General features: G+C 45.7%; 2 protein-coding genes across 6 annotated transcripts in view; one reads left to right on the top strand and one right to left on the bottom strand.

Annotated features, from left to right (window-relative positions):
- The window catches only part of LOC143835032 (scaffold attachment factor B1-like), a 43,464-nt gene extending 33,135 nt beyond the window's left edge, over positions 1–10,329 (bottom strand). For 3 of the 4 annotated variants that reach the window (XR_013229972.1, XM_077332110.1, XM_077332111.1), the window contains exons 1-5: positions 9,983–10,329; positions 5,170–5,257; positions 3,721–3,785; positions 3,418–3,618; positions 2,893–2,955 (exon numbers count right to left, since the gene is read on the bottom strand). Coding sequence is in view for 3 of the 4 variants with exons in the window: in XM_077332110.1 (XP_077188225.1) it covers positions 2,893–2,955; positions 3,418–3,618; positions 3,721–3,785; positions 5,170–5,257; positions 9,983–10,192 (627 nt within the window). In the remaining variant the exon portion in view is untranslated. The remainder of the gene's footprint in view (positions 1–2,892; positions 2,956–3,417; positions 3,619–3,720; positions 3,786–5,169; positions 5,258–9,982) is intronic. The other variant, XM_077332109.1, reaches the window with a different exon arrangement.
- A 1,862-nt stretch (positions 10,330–12,191) lies between these two features.
- LOC143835031 (scaffold attachment factor B2-like) overlaps positions 12,192–19,364 on the top strand; it is a 44,361-nt gene continuing 37,188 nt past the window's right edge. Inside the window, exons 1-3 of one of the 2 annotated variants that reach the window (XM_077332107.1) lie at positions 12,192–12,515; positions 17,361–17,448; positions 19,237–19,301. In XM_077332107.1, coding sequence (XP_077188222.1) covers positions 12,300–12,515; positions 17,361–17,448; positions 19,237–19,301 — 369 coding nt within the window. In that variant the 5' untranslated portion in view covers positions 12,192–12,299. The remainder of the gene's footprint in view (positions 12,516–17,360; positions 17,449–19,236; positions 19,302–19,364) is intronic. The other variant, XM_077332108.1, reaches the window with a different exon arrangement.

The following is a 19,364-nucleotide window of genomic DNA, read 5'->3' as shown; positions in this document are numbered from 1 at the left end:
TACTGGTAAGTGCAACTCCATTTTCATTATCCATCTTGTGCTGCAGCCCCATATTGGGACCTTCATGAGCTTTTACCATAGGAGGCGGGGTGAGTGTGCATAAGAATGAAGACAGGAGAACTGCCCTTCCAAAACCAGCGTTGCCTCTATCCTGAAGGTCCATCGCATAATGTCTGATGAGATGTTTCTTTCGTTGACCAGGTGGCTGCACAACAGATATCTGCTAACAGAATCCTGCCAAGGAACTCAATGCTTGAAGTGAATGGGCCCTGAAGTCTAACGGGTGTGGAAGGTCCACCACCCTGTAAGCCATCTTGATTGCAGCAATAAGCCATCTGGCTATCATATTAGCGTAAGTGGCCTCAACAAGAGACAAATAAAGCTTTTGTTTGCCTAAAACTCTATGTTCTATCTAAATAGTACAACGGAGCCCACTTAACTTCTAGGACATAGACATCTCTCAGAATACGAAGTGGCATCAGGGTAGAAAACTGGGAGGATAACCTCCTGGGCCAGGTGGAACGGATAAACCATCTTTGGAAGGAAACCCCTTGTAGGTGTAGAACTTTACCTGGGGAAAATAGCAGCTAAGGAGGGCCTCTCCTGAGGGCCACCAACTCCCCAACCCACCTAGCGGACGTAAGAGAGCGCAAAAAGGCAACTTTCATGGATAGAAGGTTGAGAGACACAGAGGCCAAAGAGAATCCATAAGGGCTGACGGAACCAAGGGAGACTGTACATCTTTGATAAATATACTGGAGACACCAGGGAATGGACAGATAAATAGTAGAATCTTGTTTGACTCTGCAGTTTCCTAGGTGCCACAATGGCCAAAGTTGGCTTGCTCCAAATTGGCACCATCAACTCGTCCAACTCCTGTAACATAGGCAAAGCAATGGAAGTCGGTGTGTCCAAGTAAAGTCTGCTTAAAATCTTGTCCTTCGGTCGGATGTCCAAGGCTCAGGAGGGGATCTGCAGCCTTTCCCCTCCTGCCTTAATAGATGTAGCCACAAGCTAGGGAACTAGGCACTTCCATTGTTCCCCCTTCCCCCCTCTCGAGCATGAGTGAGTTCTCTAATGGTTTCTGTGCCTAGGAGAGAGATGGAGCCATCACACTTATTCTCAGCTTAAACTGCCTCCTGCTTCTCCTCCTCCCATCCTCCTCAAACCTGCCTGTTAATGTGATGTCACTTCCTGGGACATGTAACTTCTGGAGTGTGGCAGGGAGGTGTGGCCAGCTAACAACACTTCTGGGACTCCTCAAAACCTGAAAACTTCTTTCAGGGGCTCTTCTAGTCAGAAAGTTGAAAAAGGCTCTTCTAGAGTGATTGAATGTGCCAATGAGTCATCCTCACTGTCAGCCCAAGGGTCAGAGAAGGAGAGCATAGATAATGGGGTGCAGTGCACCTGTGTTGCACCTGAGGGCCCCCAGAGTGTTCCAAGTCTTTAGACCAGTGGATCTCAACCTTCATGATGCTGCGACCCTTTAATACAGTTCCTCATATTGTGGTGACCCACAATCATAAAATTATGCAAGTCTTCTTTCACAGAAATTAAACCAAAACCGACCAAGGGCATGGAAGATACATTGTTCATGGCTGTATATACATTGTTTTTTTCCTTGGGGTTTCTCAGCCTCTTGTCTCACCTCGCTCTTTTTTGCTGCTCAAGACAGACGAACGCTCTATCTTGATCTACCCTGCAAGGTTGTTGTGTGGAAGGGGGCCCCCTTGGTCAAGCTGCTTGCCCTGCCGCGTCCCCTGTGAAAGGGTCATTCGGCCTCCAGGTTGAGAACCACTGCTTTAGACAATATGGGCCTCAGTAATGAGTTGAGGAATGGGGCTTATTTTTATGCTTCGCCTTTTTTGACTTCTTGCCCGTAGGCCAGTGGTCCCCAACCTTTTTGAGGCTGGGGACCGGCAAGGCAACTGCCAGCTCGCGCATGCGCAGCCGAAATAGCGCATGCGCGAAAGTGCCGCACATACGTGATTTTGGGGGCGCATGCACGGCCCGGCGCACATGCGCAATGCGCAGCCCTGATTCCCTCTCCCCCCCCTCCCGCAGTAAGAAGCTTCCCGGGCCGCAAGCTTGCGCCTGGGAAGTTTTTTACTGCGGGGGTGGGGGTGGGGAGAGGGAGCCGCGGCCCGGCAGCGGGCCGCGGGTTGGGGACCACTGCCGTAGGCATCACCTTTGCAGCTGTTGTCAAACCTCGAACCTGAGATTTAAGCAGCCTCGAACCTGAGATTCTTGTAGGAGTCAGGCAGTGAACAGATGGAGGACAGCTGGAACCTCACACCGATACTAAACTGACAGACTTGTCTCAGAAGCTGGTTTCGGTGGGCCTGCAGAAAGAGCCTTTTCTGACAATTTGACTTTTATGTGGGAAACTGTGCCTTCTGAGTACATTTCTGACAGGCAGAACAAGCGCGCACATTGTGAGCCTCCCCAGGACAAAGGAGATATTTCTTGTGCTCATCCTCATGGGGCATTTTTACCCCATACATAGATCTTTTTTTAAAATTGCCTTAGAAGCCATGATGTAGCCAAGACACTATTGAAGGAGCATAGAGAAACGTTTCATCCTATCACAGCGGTGAAAAAGGAACTGAGGGGAGGGGGTGCTCCACCTGTGGAAAAGTGATGCATCTGGTGGGAAACCAGATGCAAGTGTGGTTCCAATGGCCCATGTGCGCCCCCTATAGGAGCCTGAATAGTCTTCTGTAGCTGGCTTGCACAGTCCCAATGTGGAGCTGCAGGACAAGATGGATAATGAAGCTGAACTTCACCCCGGGATCTGTGATTAAGTATTAAATATAGGCTCCTGTTAAAAACAAAGTGATGATTAGGGGTTTAGAATATGTTTGAGCCCATGAGGCTGCATCTGGCTATTACCTTCACGGCAGTTAAATCAGGAGAAGCAGCACCCAGCATGTTATCAAGTTCCTCACCATTCTCCTGAAAGAGCAAAAACGGAACACATATTCTTTGCCAGAAGTTATTTTATATTCAGGAAAAACCAAAGAAGAAATTAGCATGCAAAAGTTTGCATATATTCTGGCACATGACCATAAGTGAGTCATACACACAGAAAGCTGACTGTTGCTAACCAGCTATCTCAAAATCAGACATTGCATGGAATGCTTCATGAGCATTCTGTAAGTGTTCAAGTTTAAGGCATCAGCAACAGAATGTTGAGGCTCATGGACTGAAGTGTGTGCGTACTACTGGCAGCTGGAAAGGAGGAAGAAAGTGAAGATACATGATGTACTGGGATGGGCAACTCTAAGGAGAGTAGTGACCAGGGTGGAGGACGAAAGGAAGATCTAAATTTCACAGAATTATTTGAACCAGCCAAACATGCAAGTTTCTGGAATATAAGAAATAAAAATGTACAGAAAGACATCATCAATTACAGACCTCATTATCCATCAACTGATCAGGAAGTTCCTTCAGCTCTGCATCAGTATTGTCTTTCTCATCAGAGTCAAGAACACTTTCAGCAATGTAATCATCCCTGCAGTCGATGGCACTGGAATTATCCGTTTCAGCTTCATCTAATACGCTGATATCCATTGTGTCAATATCCTGCAAGTTATCTGAACTTGCTTCGGTGTCCTCCTGTAAACGGAGGATGGGCACAAAAGGAAGAGACTATTAGCAGCATGTTTCAAAACAAGTTTGTTAAGGAAGACTAATTCCAACTTCCCCTTCCCTCCATACCTGCCCATCTCTTGAGTTTTCCTCCAATCCATTATCTTCAGCATCTTCTTCTTCTGGTTTACGTCCTAGAAACCAACACAGAGGCTCAAGACTAGGGGGAACACTGCACATCTGGTTTCAATTGTTACAGCCCTGTTTAAGAATATACTGCAGCAATGCTTGTTTTGGGGTCTGAAGCATTATTCTGAACCCCTGGGGGACCCAGCAAATTCAGAATCACCCAATAAGGAGTCTGCATTCTATTTCTAACTGTACGGAAAATAAAAGTGCAATACAAAAATTCCACTCAAACTTAAAGGGTTTATGGGGGGATTTTGTGTGCTAACAATATAGGTATGCATGCATGTATAAATAAATGAATTTAACAGTGGTGGAAAGTGCCATCAAGTTACTACCCACTTATGCAACTTCTCCGGAGTTTTCAAGGGAAGAGACATGCAGAGGTGGTTTGGCATTGCCTGCCTCTAAGCAGCAACCCTGGTTTCTCTTGGTGATCTTTCATCCAAATACAAACCAGGGCTGGCCCTGATGAACTTCCAAAATCTTATGAGATCAGGCTAGCCTTAACCATCTAAGCTTAGGGCTATGTATTTGACAGCACTGCCTCAAGACAGACTTCCTGAAGTTAAACAGGCCTAGGCTATTCTGGACATCATATGGGAACTCTGCCTGTTTCCTCGTGTTCCAATAAAGAAAAGCAGATTGCAAACAAAGTAAGTCAACAAAAAACAAACCAATCAATGCATATATGAAATGCTATAAATTTCAGCTCTACAACAATGAAGCCCTTATTGCTCATGATAAGTTATTACACTGAGAACCACTGTGATGTAGTGGTCAGTATGTCAGACTAGGAACTGAGAGGCAAGAAGCTAGCTTACTGACCTTGGGCCAGTCACATACTCTCAGCCTAACCTACTATGTAGGGTTATTGTAAAAGTTAAATGGTTAAGGTGGGGCCATCCTCCGCTCTTTGAAGAAACAGCAAGGAAAAAAAGACCTAGGGAGAAAGAATACTGTCAGACTGTTCATTACAGGGTCAGTTCAGGTGGCCAAATCAGTTCCTACATTACTGCTTGGAGAACCTAGTGATCCTGGAAAATATAAAGGATGCTCAATTCTAACATACAGAATATAAAATCTGTGCTGAAAGACTCTTCAGTAATGAAACTAATTTAGCTACATCTTTAGAGGCATTTTAAAAGTGCAGATAATCGTGTAAAATTGCTGCCCCCTACCCAGCTTGGAAGCTTCAACATTTATATAAAGTCACAAATGCAGCCCATCTTTGTTTTCTTAATAAAAAACCTTAGTATGGACTGCTCTGCAAAGCTACTGTATTATAAACTGGCGATAGTTTGAATCATGCACCTACAATTAGAGAATAGCTCTGGAGAGAAGATAACTGTTGTCAAATTGATAGCAAGATAGACATGCTTTTCTCCATACCTTTTACAGTTCTTTTGGGCGTTCTCTTGTTAGTACTATCTGAAGTGGCTGGGATGTCGTCAGGATTTCCCCCCTCTTCTTCTATGGCCTGTTAGGAAAACACAATTTTGAATGTTTCTGCAAGAACAGTACCACTACATTCAGTAAGATGGGTAGCTTTGTTAGTCTGCAGCAGTATAGAAGACAAAGAACCTGGGTGTTTTCCTGGGTTGTTATTAACTGACTATCTGAAGAATATGCCCATCCCGGACACAGCCCACCCCTACCCCCTTACCCTTTTATTTATACCGCTCCTGCGGAGCAGTTAAATATATTATGCCTACCAAACTATTGCTGTATTTAGCCAAGCATGTAGTTGCTCACAAAGACCTCAGGTTACAAGGTCTTTCCTGGGCTTGTTATTTGAGATTCAGCTAGCTTATTTAAGTCTTACCCCAGTTATAAATACATTGGGCAGCATTATATGTGCCACCAACTGACTCCACATCTGCACAGGCAATACTTGGCAGCACTTACAGTTATCTTAGAAATTTACTGAAGGATAAGAGAAAGCATCCAATATGCACTTTAGATACTGAATTCATTTGGGTAGCAGCCTCAACAAGCAGATCTAAAAGTCCATGGGGGGAACGGGGAGCTCTCAAGGTTAGAGAATGTTTCTGCTAACCTGGATTTGTAGAAAAATATGAGAACATAAAAAGGGAGAGAAATTAAAAAAACACACGAGAAAATAAAAAGTGATGTCCGTATGCATGCACTATGAACTGCTCTAGCAACCTAAAATGATCGACACATTGTATGGTCTCCACTGGGAGTTGGCTGGGGTAGGCAAGACAGATGGGGTAGGGGAAGAAGCTTGGAGGGAAACTGTCAGCTGAGAAGGGCAGCCATATCAGTGATGATAGTTGTGAGGGAAGGAAACAGGCTCAAATGGGGGGGGGGGAGCATTCAATATGATTTTCCTTCTTACTGACTAGTTACTTTGAAGGAAAGACAAAACCCAAAAAGGTTATAATCTTGCTGATAAATAAAGCTTGATTATCAATGTACATAATTTCTCCTCTGCTCCTGCGATGTTACAGCAGGAAGCGATTGGTGAATTCTAAGCTGCAATCAATTCACACTGTAAAGCAGTAAAAAGACCAAACAGTGACAGTATAAACCAGGCTTTCTCAACAGTGGTTTCTTGAAACTTTGGGGTTTCTTACTGGCCCCAGAAAAGTTTCCCAATTGGATGGGAGTTACATCTATCTATCTATCTATCTATCTATCTATAATTTTTAAAACATTAATTGGTGATATAACCATATATGTTGCCCTGACTCCCAAAATTCTGCAGGGCCTGAAAAAGGGAGCTCCTCCGCCAGCCATTTGGTGTTGACCTGAATAAAACACCTTCCATTGGCTCCCAAGCATTCCTCCCATGAAAACCACCACCAATTTGTCCAACCCACAGGGCTGTCAGTACGCTGTAGTTAAATTACTATTCTCCATTGTTCTACTGTTCCAGCATAGTGTTCTACTGTCAACACTGTAATGTTACTGTTTACAACTATTAAGTTATCTGTACTGTTCCCTGTTCACTAAGTTCTATGTAAGCCGCTGTCCGTGAGCCTCAGTGGAGGGCAGTATACAAATATAAATATAATAAATAAATAAAATGACCTATGATGGGCTTGGAGGGGGTGGAAAAGTAATAAAAATCCTTGCTGGCCCAAGTACGCTGCATGCGGTAACAACTGGAGTTCAGACACGTAAGCACTCTCATTCTGACTTCTGCGTGGTGGTTGTGTGGGAGTATGATGGCACATCCGGGGGGGGGGGGGGATGTGTCTGACTGATGTCACTTCTGGGGACATGTGACTTTTGGAATGTAAAAGAATTAACCCTGCTGACCACTCCCAGAGTTACTTGAAGCCTGAAGAATATTTCAGGAGTTTTTCCATGGTAAAAACGTTGAGAAAGGCTGGTATAAACCAATCATGTGCCCCTAGAACATGTCATATAATAGGGTTTCCAAGACTTAATGATGCAGAAAGGCAACCCTGAAAGCCACTACCCTAGCTAGCATTTTACCTCTACCAAATGAGGATGAAAAGCAGAATATAGAACTGCTGTAAAATCTGATTGTTATTCCTTCCTTTAAACTTCTGTAGTAAAGGCAAAACTCCTTTTCCAAAGTGACATCTGGCCAATCTTCCTGAACAGTCCAGAACAGAACTAAGAATTTTATTTCTGCATATGCCCTAAAGAAGCATAATACAGGATTAAAAATGTAATCAATTTTTTCAATGACACACTAGGGATCCATTTTTAGCTCAGCTAACAAAGAGCTCTACATTTCTTCATCTTTAAAATGCTCCTCTGTATGACCGTGTTTATTCTGGTGATCTTAATCAGGCCACAGGAAACCTACCGAATCCCAATGAGAGACTATTATTAATAAAGGGACAGAGCATGAGTGCAGCCTGGTCAACCTGATATAAAATACTGTGGAAGCTGGGTAGCCATGTTATAATCTGTCTGTAGCAATAGAAAAGAAGAGTCTTTTCTGTTTCTTCCATTAGTCATGCTATTTGCAGGCTACTATTCCCTTTACGCTTCACTTGCTTTTGATCTTTGCTCCTTCACCTCCCTTTTCTTTGCTGTCTTCCTCTCTGCTTTCTTCCTCTATCCTCCCCCCATTTCCTCCTTCAACTATCCCACTGCCTTCATTATCCTTCTCCCTTTTGTAGCAAGCCCTCTGCAGTCACTCAATCTTCCTTGTCATTCTTCCAGCATTCTACTCTCATCCTTTATCCAATGTGGTCCAGTGGGCAGAGTGCTGGACTAGTTTCAAAGACCATTAGGGTTAAATCCCTATTTTCTCATGAAACTCATTGAGTGGGTAACTTCCGACAAGTTACAATCTCTCAGGGAAGTGTGCATGCACAGGAAAGCTCACACCTAGAGTAAAATTTTGTTACGTCTCAAAGGTGCCATTGGACTAAAATTTTGTTAAATCTCTCAACAGGGTTGTTGTGAAGATCACATGGGGAAGGGAGAGTCATGTATGCCACCCATAGCTCTGTGGAAGATGGTTGGGAGAAAAATGATACCTTTATTACTGGCATAAAACAAATGAGGGATGGACACAATCATATCACACATCACACAGACTAAATAAAATGAATTCATTTCCCCTCATTTGCCACTTTCCTTTTTCCTTACCACTTTCATCCTCATCTGAACCTATCCCTTCCGAATTATCTGAATATCTGCCACTCATTTGACTTTTTAAAGTTTAATATGAACTTGCATTCGGGCTCTCCTAGTCCTGGTTCAGATGAGTAGCTATGTTAGTCTGTCTGAAGCAGTAGAAAAGAGCAAGAGTCCAGTAACATCTTAAAAGCAGAATTTGTTGCAGTGTAGGAACTTTAGTGCTCACTTCTTCAGATTAATCAAGATGAGTGAGTATGTTAGTCTATCCATAATAGGAGAAAAGAGCAACAGTTCAGTAGCTCCTTCAAGACCAACAACATCTGTAACAGGGGAGGAGCTTTTCTAAGTCCCTGCTTACTTCTTCAGATACAGCAAGATGGGTTGCTGTGTTTGTCTTTCTGCCTGGAGCAGGAGTTCAGCAGCACTTTCAAGACTAACAAAAATCTGTAACAGGAGCTTTTGTAAATCATTGCTCATGTCTTTTTCTAGCTGTATCTGTACCCATCTTGATCTGAAGCGAACAGTGACTTACGGAAACTTCTCTGCCACAAACGTTTTAGTGGCAACTGGATTCTTCATCTTTTCTAACCTGGTTATGTACCTGCTATGATACTGATACCCCACACTTTCTCCAAGGGCTCAAGGTAGAAACTGTTTGTGGCACATCTTCCCTCCTAAGAACACAGACATTTTTTGGGGGGTGGGGTGGGAAAGCCTCTCAGCCTCCTGTCCCAAGTGTTAAGACTAAAGGGGGGGGGGGGTCTTGAACCCAGCATTTGCATCTGGAAGCATCAACCCAGAGATTCTTCATAGCAGCAGTTCTGGCCAAGGGGCTTGCAAAGGGATCTTGACAGCCAGAGGGGTTTTAGATTGTTGACCATACCCTGAGAGATTGGAAAATTTCCTCCAAGCCAGGCTAGATTGAGAGATTTTTGGTGGAAGGATCACTTGGGCATGAAATTGAGATGAACAGGTAGTTCCTGTATTGTGTAGGGGGTAGCACTGGAAGTCCCCATCCAACTCTTATGATTCCAAAATAAAGCCCAGCTGCCTCCTCCCTTGGGATAACTGAGAAGCAGTTTTAACTATTGTAACCAATGACGGTTTGTTATTTTAATCACCCTGTTATTTAATTGCCATGTTAACAGTCCAATGCTGGCTTGCCGGGATGGGCAGTCATATAAATCCAAATAAAAAGATAAATATATATAATGTATAAATATATATAATGTATATATAATATACATAAGCGTTTCAGTGCTCTTAGGTTGCTCGCCTCTTTGTTTCACGTATAATCAACACATGCATACATCCCAAACGTGTCTTTTTTCTGTCTGCTCTGCACCCTGCTAAAGCACACTCCAATCTTGGCGGGCCTCTCTGCCTCCCTTTCTCTCTCCTTCTATGCCAAGGAAAATCCTCCGAGGGGGCTATGACGAGCACGGCTGCAGGGCCGACCTTGGCGCAGCCACGCGCCGGCCTCCCGCACGGGGCTGTTGTGCGGACAAGGCGGGCAAACCAAGGGCGCCGCTCATCCCCCTCCCCCCTCCATCATGGCGGCGGCGGCGGCGGCGGTGGCCCACTCCCCTCCCCCTTCCTGCCCGTGACTGACTCTGCGGAGGCGCTCGAGGAGGACGCTCTTGTTGCCGCCGCTGTCCAGGTTGCGGCGCTTCAGCTCGGCGCGCAGGTCGATCACGCGCAGGTCACTCAGGCGCCGGGCCGCGGCGGCAGTGCTCGACGGGGCCGGAGGGGGCAGGAGGAGCGGCGCCTCTTCCGCGCCCGACCCGGCCGCCGCTGGGCCCTCGGACTCGGCCGCCGCCATCGCCGATCTTCTTCCTCGCCTTCGGCCGAGCGAGTTCGTCCGTCCGTCAGCGGTCGCCCCTTTCCCCCACCGCTCCCTCAGACAAAATGGCGGGAAGGCACCGGCCGCAGACCGACACAGCGGAGGGGCTCTGCGCACGCGCCGAGGCAGGGGGCACTTCGCGCCTGCGCACAGGGGTGGGGCGGGGCGGCAAAACCGTCGGGGCCCTGTTCCTTCTGGACTGCCACGGCTTGTGCGCACGCGCTCTTCTTCGGACGGCGTGAAATGGACGGGTCAGTCCTTGCACGTTGGGGAGGGGCAAATTAGCGGCCAGCATAAGAAAGAGGAGAGTTGAGGTTGTGTATCCCGCTTTTCGTGGCCCCAAGGAATGTTAAAGCGGCTCCCAGTCGCCTTCCCTTCCCCTCAAGGGACACTCTATTTATTTATTTATTTATTTATTATATTCATAAACCGCCCTCCCCGGAGGCTCATTGAACCATACATGAAACAATCTGCACTAATAATCGCACAATAATATTAACAACAGTGGTTGTAACAATTAAATAATACAACAAATAAAGTTGTAACAGCACAACAATACAATATAACGGCACAAAAAATGCAACAGTGCAATGGCACAACAGGTCTAGAGCACTCCAGTGGAGTTCTGGGGTTGGGGGAGCAGGGGCCCTTCATTTGCTGTTGGTTATGCCTGGTCTCAACCAAATGCCTGGTGGAAGAGCTCCTTTTTGCAGGCCCTGCAGAACTGTTTAAGGCTGAAAGTACTGGGGCTGACTCAGTGTCAGCCAGTTAGGCGAAGGGGGGACACCAACCCGGCTCCTCAGATTAGAGTCCTCTGCCATTTAACCACTACACCAGGCCGGCTTTCAAAGAGCTACTTTTTAATACCCTGTTTTTCACTACTTCAAGGATTCTCAAAGTGGCTTATAATCTCCTTCCCTTCCTCTCCCCCCAAAAGACACTCTGTGAGGTATGTGAGATTGAGAGAGCTCTGAGAGAACTTGACTGCCCAAGGTCACCCAGCTGGCTGCAGGTGGAGGTGGAACAAAAAAACAACCATCTTTGGAAAGTTTTAAAGAGGCTGGATAGCCATCTGACAGGCTGATCCTGTGAAGGTACAAGGGAGTGACAGGCTACAATGGATGAGGAAGTGTTGTGAGTGTCCTGCATACTGCAGGGGGTTGGACTAGATAACCCAGGTGATCCCTTCCAACTCTTGTTATTCTATGATTCTATATAGACTAATAAAGCTTATTCCAGCAGCTTTCGTGAAACAGAGCTCCTTTTCTTCTGATGTGGAAGTTCATCTCATCACAAACTGATAAAGCAGCTCTATCTACTGTCCTCCACTGAATGTTCACACAAATACCGGAAGTGTACCTCCGCATATTTTCCCTATGGCACAATAGAATCAGAGTCCAGTAGCACCTTTAAAACCAACTAAGATTCATTCAGGGCGTGAGCTTTCGAGTGCAAGCACTCTTCGTCAGACTAAGAACTCCTTTACATGACTGGGAATATACAGCAAAAATTCTGTTACATTAGTAAACTGTATCACACATCTAAATACAGCCAATGATAATTCTTTGCCAAAACAGCCAATCAATCCCCTTGAAATTCAGTTGTTATTGACATAAACATTGGAGAAATAAAACTCACAACTTGCATTTCTACAATCTCCCTTTCTAGCCTGTTCTTGGCTTCATTGAAGGTACTGAACAAGCCGCGCGCGCACGGTGTAAGGGTAGGGGAAACTAAAGGGGGGGGTCAGAAAAGCAAAAAGAGGAATGCATAGGTTCGCAGCTTCTTTATAAGAGCCGTTCTCTTTGTTAACTTTCAAAGAAACGGTCTTTATCGCAGCCTTGGAACAACGCTATGGACATCTTTTCTCCCAGCGCTTGGGCCGCATCCGGGTACTTCCGTAAGACGCATGCGCGATTCCTGCCCTTCTAGACGCTGAACTAGCGCGTGCGCACAGAGCCCTTCGTACACGCCGGGCATTTTCTCGCATGCGCATAGAGGCCGTGGCTGCCATTTTGCGCGCTGCTTCAATCGGTCTTTCGCGTTAAAAAAATAAAAGCCAAGCCAGGAACCGGGCTTGCTGTTCATGGCGTCAGAGAACGAGGTCGGACTCGTCGCAGAGGCGGCCATGCCCCTTAACGACAGCGGCCCTTCGGAGAGCTCCGGGGGCGGCGGCCCGGTGGGGATGACAACGGTGCGGCGCCTCAGCGACCTGCGAGTGATCGATCTGAGAGCCGAGCTGAAGCGCCGCGGCCTGGATACCGGCGGGAATAAGAGCGTCCTCCTCGAACGGCTTCGGAAGGTAAAAGTTTCCCTGGAAAAGCACCCTAGGCAAGGAGGAGGGGTTAGGTCAGTTCTGCGCATGCGCCGTCATGGGAGGACTGCCGCCCTGCGGTGAGTCTGTGGAGCCTGAGGGGGTGGGGGAGGGTTCCACGACCACGTGATCTGTGGCGCTTGCCATGAGCCGCGTGGGCGTGGCCACCTTCCTCGGGTGGGTGGCGTGGCACGTGGGTGTGGTGGCCGGCGCGGCCCGAATTCTTTTGGGCGGGCTTGTGCGCCTTTTTGGGGTTCTATTTAAATTCTGGTGGAAATTTCCCTATGTGAGTTGGGAAGGTTGGAATATTGCTAGTTGCAACTGTCATAGGATAAAGAGGCGGAGTCCTTAAAGTGGCATTTGTTGTATTGATCACTTGTTTGAAGTCCCCTTTATGCGAGAGATCTGTCCGCCAAGTATAATTGTAAGAAACTAGAAGAGAGAGAGAGAGAGGGGAAAGAGGAGAGTCGTTCCAACCGACCACTTCAAAGAGAATCCACTACACTCCGCTTCTGCAACAAACTGCACTACATTAGGGACGGGAAAAGAAAAATCCTCATACAAAACAAGTTAACTCAGAGTGTGTGTCTATTTCTGCTGACTCACCATAACTGGCATAAAAGGAACGCTTGTGGCTGGTGGGTTAATTAGATATACTGGCTGAATGCTTCTGCAGTGTTTAGAGGGCCTGAAAATGTTATGGGATTAGTTGGGATTTGTCAGCTTTATAGGTTGGCCTTACAAAAACGAGCAGAGCAATAAGTGATATACATACATTGCTTCATTTAGGTCTGTAAACAGATTTTCAGTGCATACCAAAAGGCAGAATATTCTACATATCCTGACTACAAAGATATCCTGACTACAAAGATTTAATTGGTTTTCCCTATCAGAAACTGTCGTCTTGTGCTTGCAAATCACATTTTGTTTCTTAAGGCCCAAGCTCCCCCTCATTCCCAACACAGAGACCTGGGCTGATTGTGCACTTTGTTTTTTTCCTGCTGGATCCTGCTGAATTCAGAGCGATTTCAACTCCGGTCGTACTCTATCTATCCCCCCCCCTCAATTGAAACAGAAAGTGTTCTGCACTAGATTGGGAAACTCAGAGCGGGAAGGGGAGCCAAGTGCAGCAGGAGTCTCTTCTTGAACAGGGGCGGGAAGACGACTGGAAACAACAGAGGGTGTTGGAATAAATCCTAGAGGCAAATCTCTGCTGAGAGAAGTTAGGGCTTCTGGAGTGTAGTCACTTTAAGACAAGCCTAGGAACCAGGAAGTCTTTGAACTGATGCCCTGGTTATTCAGGGAAGACTGCTTTGCTGAGACAGGAGACAGGAAGTTAATTTGCAAAAATCAGAGATCTGCACATTTACTGATGCCAATTTTTGAAATATTTATTGGATTTATATATTGCCCTCAAGGCTTATATCCGCTTCTGGATATTGCGGGGGAAAGGTACGGTCACTCTGGATCAATCATGCATGTTGCAGAGGGAAAATTTTCCAAAATTAAAGTGGAAATCGAATTCAGAGTAGACGGCAGGATTTGAGAGGGCAGTGGGTAAAAAGCCTCATGCAGACTACACCCTTGAAAATATTCCACTACAGCTACTATGGCTGGAAGCAGGAGATGGAGAAGAGGTAGCTAGAAGGTTGCTACATCCTGATAATTGGCTAACACACTCTTTTCTGTCACAGGTTTAATACTTGCATTTTTTCTAACGTAGTAGCACATGGAATGTTGCCATGTGGTGTAGTGGCCAGTTTGGTGTAGTGGTTAGGAGTGTGGACTTCTAATCTGGCATGCCAGGTTCGATTCTGCACTCCCCCACATGCAGCCAACTGGGTGACCTTGGGCTCGCCATGGCACTGATAAGGCTGTTCTGACCAAGCAGTGATATCAGGGCTCTCTCAGCCTCACCCACCTCACAAGGTGTCTGTTGTGGGGAGATGAAAGGGAAGGCGACTATAAGCCACTTTGAGCCTCCTTTGGGTAGAGAAAAGCGGCATATAAGAACCAACTCGTCTTCTTCTAATGAAACTGCAGCAATGTTAGAATAAATATTTATAAGTGTTACTTTGCTGTATATGCTACTGAATATCTGAAGCTCCGTAAATCAGGAAAATCCAATGTAAATGCTATCATTAATAAAGGGCAGTTCAATCTGGACTTGCTACCATCTTGATTCTCAGTCACTGTGTTTCACTTTCCTGAAATGTACATGTAAAATGTAAAGAGGCAGCATGATGCTATGGCATTCAGTAACTGTACAAAAGAATTACAATTTCTGGCAATTTTGAAGTTGGGGAGAGAGACTGGCTTTTTTTTTCCATTCTGGAAAAATATAGAAAATTGGAGAGGAAACTAGAATACATGTAATACTAGAGGCAAAGCCCATTGGACCCTGAAAGGCAGTGGATGCTAGTTTGCAAGCTTGTGTGAGTTTAGTTTAATACTGCTTAGTTGTATAAAGGCTCATTAGGGGTGCCGCTTCCCAGGTGGGACTTGGAGTTCTCCTGGAACAATAGTTCCAGACTACAGAGATCAGGCTTCCAGGAGAAAATGGCTGCTTTGGAGTGTGTATTCTGTAGAACTATACTGACGTCCCTTCCTACTCCCTATCCAACCCAATTCCACCTGCCCTCAACTTCACCACCAAAGCCTCTAAATAGTACTAAACCCAGACCCGGCAACCCTGCCTCCTAAAGCAGTCCTTTGTAATAGGGCCCCCCACCCTGTCCCTCTCTCCAGCATGTGCAAGGCCATGTTGGGAGAGGAACAGCCCAGCAGGACCGCTGGGGTCAGCCCTCCGCCCACAGTACTGCCTGACTGCCAGTGGCTCAACGCACAGTGGGTCTGGCCCTCCTGGTCTCCAGTGTGTTTGAGGCCACATCGGGGAGAGGAGTGGTTCAGCTGGGCCACTGGAGCTGGCCCTCCACTCATGGCATCAGGAGCAGAACAGTCGAGTTGCTAAATATCTAACCAGTCGAGTTGCTAAATATCTCCTTATTGGGTGTATATCCCCCACTGAGGGCCAATCATGGCACGTTTATACCTAATACATCGTTGCGAACACAAACCTGGCATTATTAGGGGGACAATTTATTCTAAGAGCCCAGACTAGTACTGTCTCATTACATCTTGAAAGTTAAGTAGGATTAACCCCCGCAGGTTAATACTTGGATGGGAGACTACCAAGGAGTACCAGAGTTTCTGTTCAGAGTTAAGCAATGGCAAATTACCTGTGAACCTCTTTTACCTTGAAACCTGTTTGCCATAATTTAAACTCTGGCTTGATGGCAAACAAAGGAAAATTAATTTACTTTCCTCTTTGATTTGTAAAGTGTATTAAAGTCCATAAAAACCAGCTAAGGATCCCTGGCCCTAAAGAAGTCCGTCTGGTCTCGACCAGGGCCAGAGCATTCTCTGTTCTGGCCCCTACCTGGTGGAACGAGCTCCCAGAGGAGATCAGGGCCCTGACAAAGCTTAAACAGTTCCGCAGGGCCTGCAAAAAGGAGCTCCTCCACCAGGCATTTGGCTGAGACCAGACGTAATCAACAGCGACCAAGGGGCCCTGCTCCCCCCCCCATCCCCCCTCAGAATTCAATCAATAAACTACCCCCCTCAGAATCCCATCAATAAGCCCTGGACCTGTTTGTAGTACTATATTGTTATACCGTTATATTGTGCTGTTATTTTGGTTACAATTATTAGTTATCAGTTATACATGTTACAGACTGTTTTATGTATTGTTCTCTGTTATGATGTAAACCGCCCTGAGCCTCCGGGGTATATAAGTATGATAAATAAATAAATAAATAAATAAATAAATAAATAAATAAATAAATAAATAAATAAATAAATAAATATCCCTGAGGATTGGGATTAGACACGAGTACCATCAGTATCCCCTCTCCACTTGCTAGGGGGGGAATGGGTAGTTGATTAGCCGCTCTTGCCAGGTAGTCATTAACTATTGACATGTTAATTGGTTTTAATGTATTTTATGGGGTTTTTATACTGTTGTAACCCGCCACGAGCCGCAAGGGAGTGGCGGGAAATAAATTCAATAATAATAATAATAATAATAATAATAATAATAATAATAATAATTGTAAATGACACCTATGGGAGAGAATAAAGGTAAACTCTAGAATCATAGAATCATAGAGTTGGAAGGGACCTCCTAGGTCATCTAGTCCAACCCCCTCCACTAGTCTATCTCATGAGTAGGATGGGCACAGACTGATCCATAAGCCAGAATTCATCACAACTTTGGCCTGGTTTGCAGGAGGTGGTTCTTCTGAATATTTCCTGAACTTGTGTCCAGTACGGATTCAGCAGTTCAGGTCATTTAAACCTAGCATCTGAGCAGGTCTGTCTGCTTGTCAGCTGAAAGCCATTAAACTGCTTTGCTTCCCCCTGATTCTAAGCAAAAGGAAGTGAAACACACCAGTCAAAACCCACCAGTTTGTTTTTGAGCTGTCAGTTCAGTTCATGGTTTCAATTTGGGAATACTCTGACCTGGTATTTTCTAGTTTGTTCCCATCCCTGTTTCTCAGTAAAAGATAGCCCTTAATGTTGTTCTCAGTAAATCTGGAAAATGAGTAAAATTTTAGAGCACTGGTGTGTGTGTGTGTGTCATTGCGCATATCAATATTTGAGATTTGGACAAAATTGACCAACTAAACTCCTGTAATATTACTTAATGATATATCATTGAAGATCTAACCAGTTGAAGTACATTTCTCAGATTGGAATAAGTTTCTCATCACCTTGTGATTTAAACACAATGGGCCTATTGCAACAAACAGTTGATTTTGGTCTGTCTTCTAGGCAATTGAGGAGGAAGGGGGAGATCCTGATGAGATTCCAGTGGTGTCTGAAGCAGCTGTCAAGAAGACTCCCAAAAGAAATAGCAAAGGTATGCAATGGAATTCAGGGAACTCTGCCTGGGTTCATGCGTTTTGTTAAGCTGAACAGTTAGCTGTGCCAGCTGAAGCAATAACCCCTTTCTGAAAGCCTTCATAGATAGTCAAATTTGTCTGTACAACTCCAACTAACCCAAACTGCTACTCAGTCTCTATGCACAACTTGCCATGTCAGTGAAAGTCTTTTGAGCTATGTTTTCCCAAGCAGCAGATGGGGATATCCAGGCTGCAGCACTTGAGATGTATGCATAACAGTGGATGCTGGCAAATCTAGCCTTTTCTCTGACACACAAGTTGCGTATGCATGGGGAAATAAGAGCAGCAGCTTTTTCATGTGGCTGAATCAGAAACAAAACAAAGAGCTTGCCTGTCTTGGCCTAGATGGTCAGGCTAGTCTGATCTTGGAAGATAAGCAGAGTCAGCCCTGGTTATCCCTTGGGTGAGAGACCACCAAGGAAGTCCAAGTTTGCTACGCTGAGATAGCAATGGCAAGACACTTCTGAATGTCTCTAGCCTTGGAAACCCCATTAGGGGTGACCGCAGGTTTGTTGTGACTAGGGTTGGGCGCTTTGGTGCCTGAAGTGGCCGTTCACTTCTGCTTCAGCCAGCGCCATGGGGGGGGTGTGGAGGCGTGTGGCACGGTGCTGGCTGAAGCGGGAGCGAATGGCTGCTTTGGGCGCCGAGGCACCCAACCCTAGTTGTGACTTGGCAGCAGTTTCCCTGCCAGGCCAAATTGGGAGGACTGGCAAATACTCCAGAAGATAGAAACAGATTTCAACGAGATCTGAACACAATGGAAAAATGGGCAAATGAGAACAAGATGCAATTTAATAAAGATAAGTGTAAAGTTCTGCATCTGGGCCAGAAAAATGAAAAGCATGCCTACTGGATGGGGGATACGCTTCTAGGTAACACTGTGTGTGAACAAGACCTTGGGGTACTTGTGGATTGTAAGCTAAACATGAGCAGGCAGTGTGATGCAGCGGTAAAAAAGGCAAATGCCATTTTGGCCTGTATCAACAGGGGCATCACATCAAAATCACAAGATGTCATAGTCCCATTGTATATGGCACTGGTCAGACCACACCTGGAGTACTGTGTGCAGTTCTGGAGGCCTCACTTCAAGAAGGACATAGTTAAAATTGAAAGGGTACAAAGGAGAGTGACGAGGATGATCTGGGGCCAAGGGACCAAGTCCTATGAAGATAGGTTGAGGGACTTGGGAAGTTCAGCCTGGAGAAAAGGAGTTTGAGAGGGGACATGATAGCCCTCTTTAAGTATTTTAAAGGTTGTCACTTGGAGGAGGGCAGGATGCTGTTTCCGTTGGCTGCAGAGGAAAGGACGCACAGTAATGGGTTTAAACTACAAGTACCATGATATAGGCTAGATATCAGGGAAAAACATTTCACAGTCAGAGTAGTTCAGCAGTGGAATAGGCTGCCTAAGGAGGTGGTGAGCTCCCCCTCACTGGCAGTCTTCAAGCAAAGGTTGGATACACACATTCTTGGATGCTTTAGGATGCTTTGGGCTGATCCTGCGTTGAGCAGGGGGTTGGACTAGATGGCCTGTATGGTCCCTTCCAACTCTGTGATTCTATGATACCTTGAAGCCAGTGACAAAAATAAAGTGGCATAGCAGCATTTTTCTAATTGCTACGGGTTCTCTTTGTAAGACCAGATGATCTCTGATCCTGCCTGTGTTTTTAATTTGCATCAGCCATGAAGACTGATTTTATGCACTCATGCCCTGCTTCTACTTCTAAAGACAGTGATCTTTTTTAGGGCGTAGGCTGGAGGAAGAGGGTGTCGAAGACAATGGCCTGGAAGAAGATTTTGGAGATGGACAGGTACAGCTGGTCCAGTCCTGAAGCTGCAAAGTAACATTTTTGTGTCCTGAGTCCTGGCTACTG

Source organism: Paroedura picta, chromosome 4, assembly GCF_049243985.1.
Source record: "Paroedura picta isolate Pp20150507F chromosome 4, Ppicta_v3.0, whole genome shotgun sequence".
In the NCBI taxonomy this organism is placed as follows: domain Eukaryota; kingdom Metazoa; phylum Chordata; class Lepidosauria; order Squamata; family Gekkonidae; genus Paroedura; species Paroedura picta.
The sequence above is the reverse complement of the archived record's forward strand: the minus strand, read 5'-3'. Positions and strand labels throughout refer to the sequence as shown.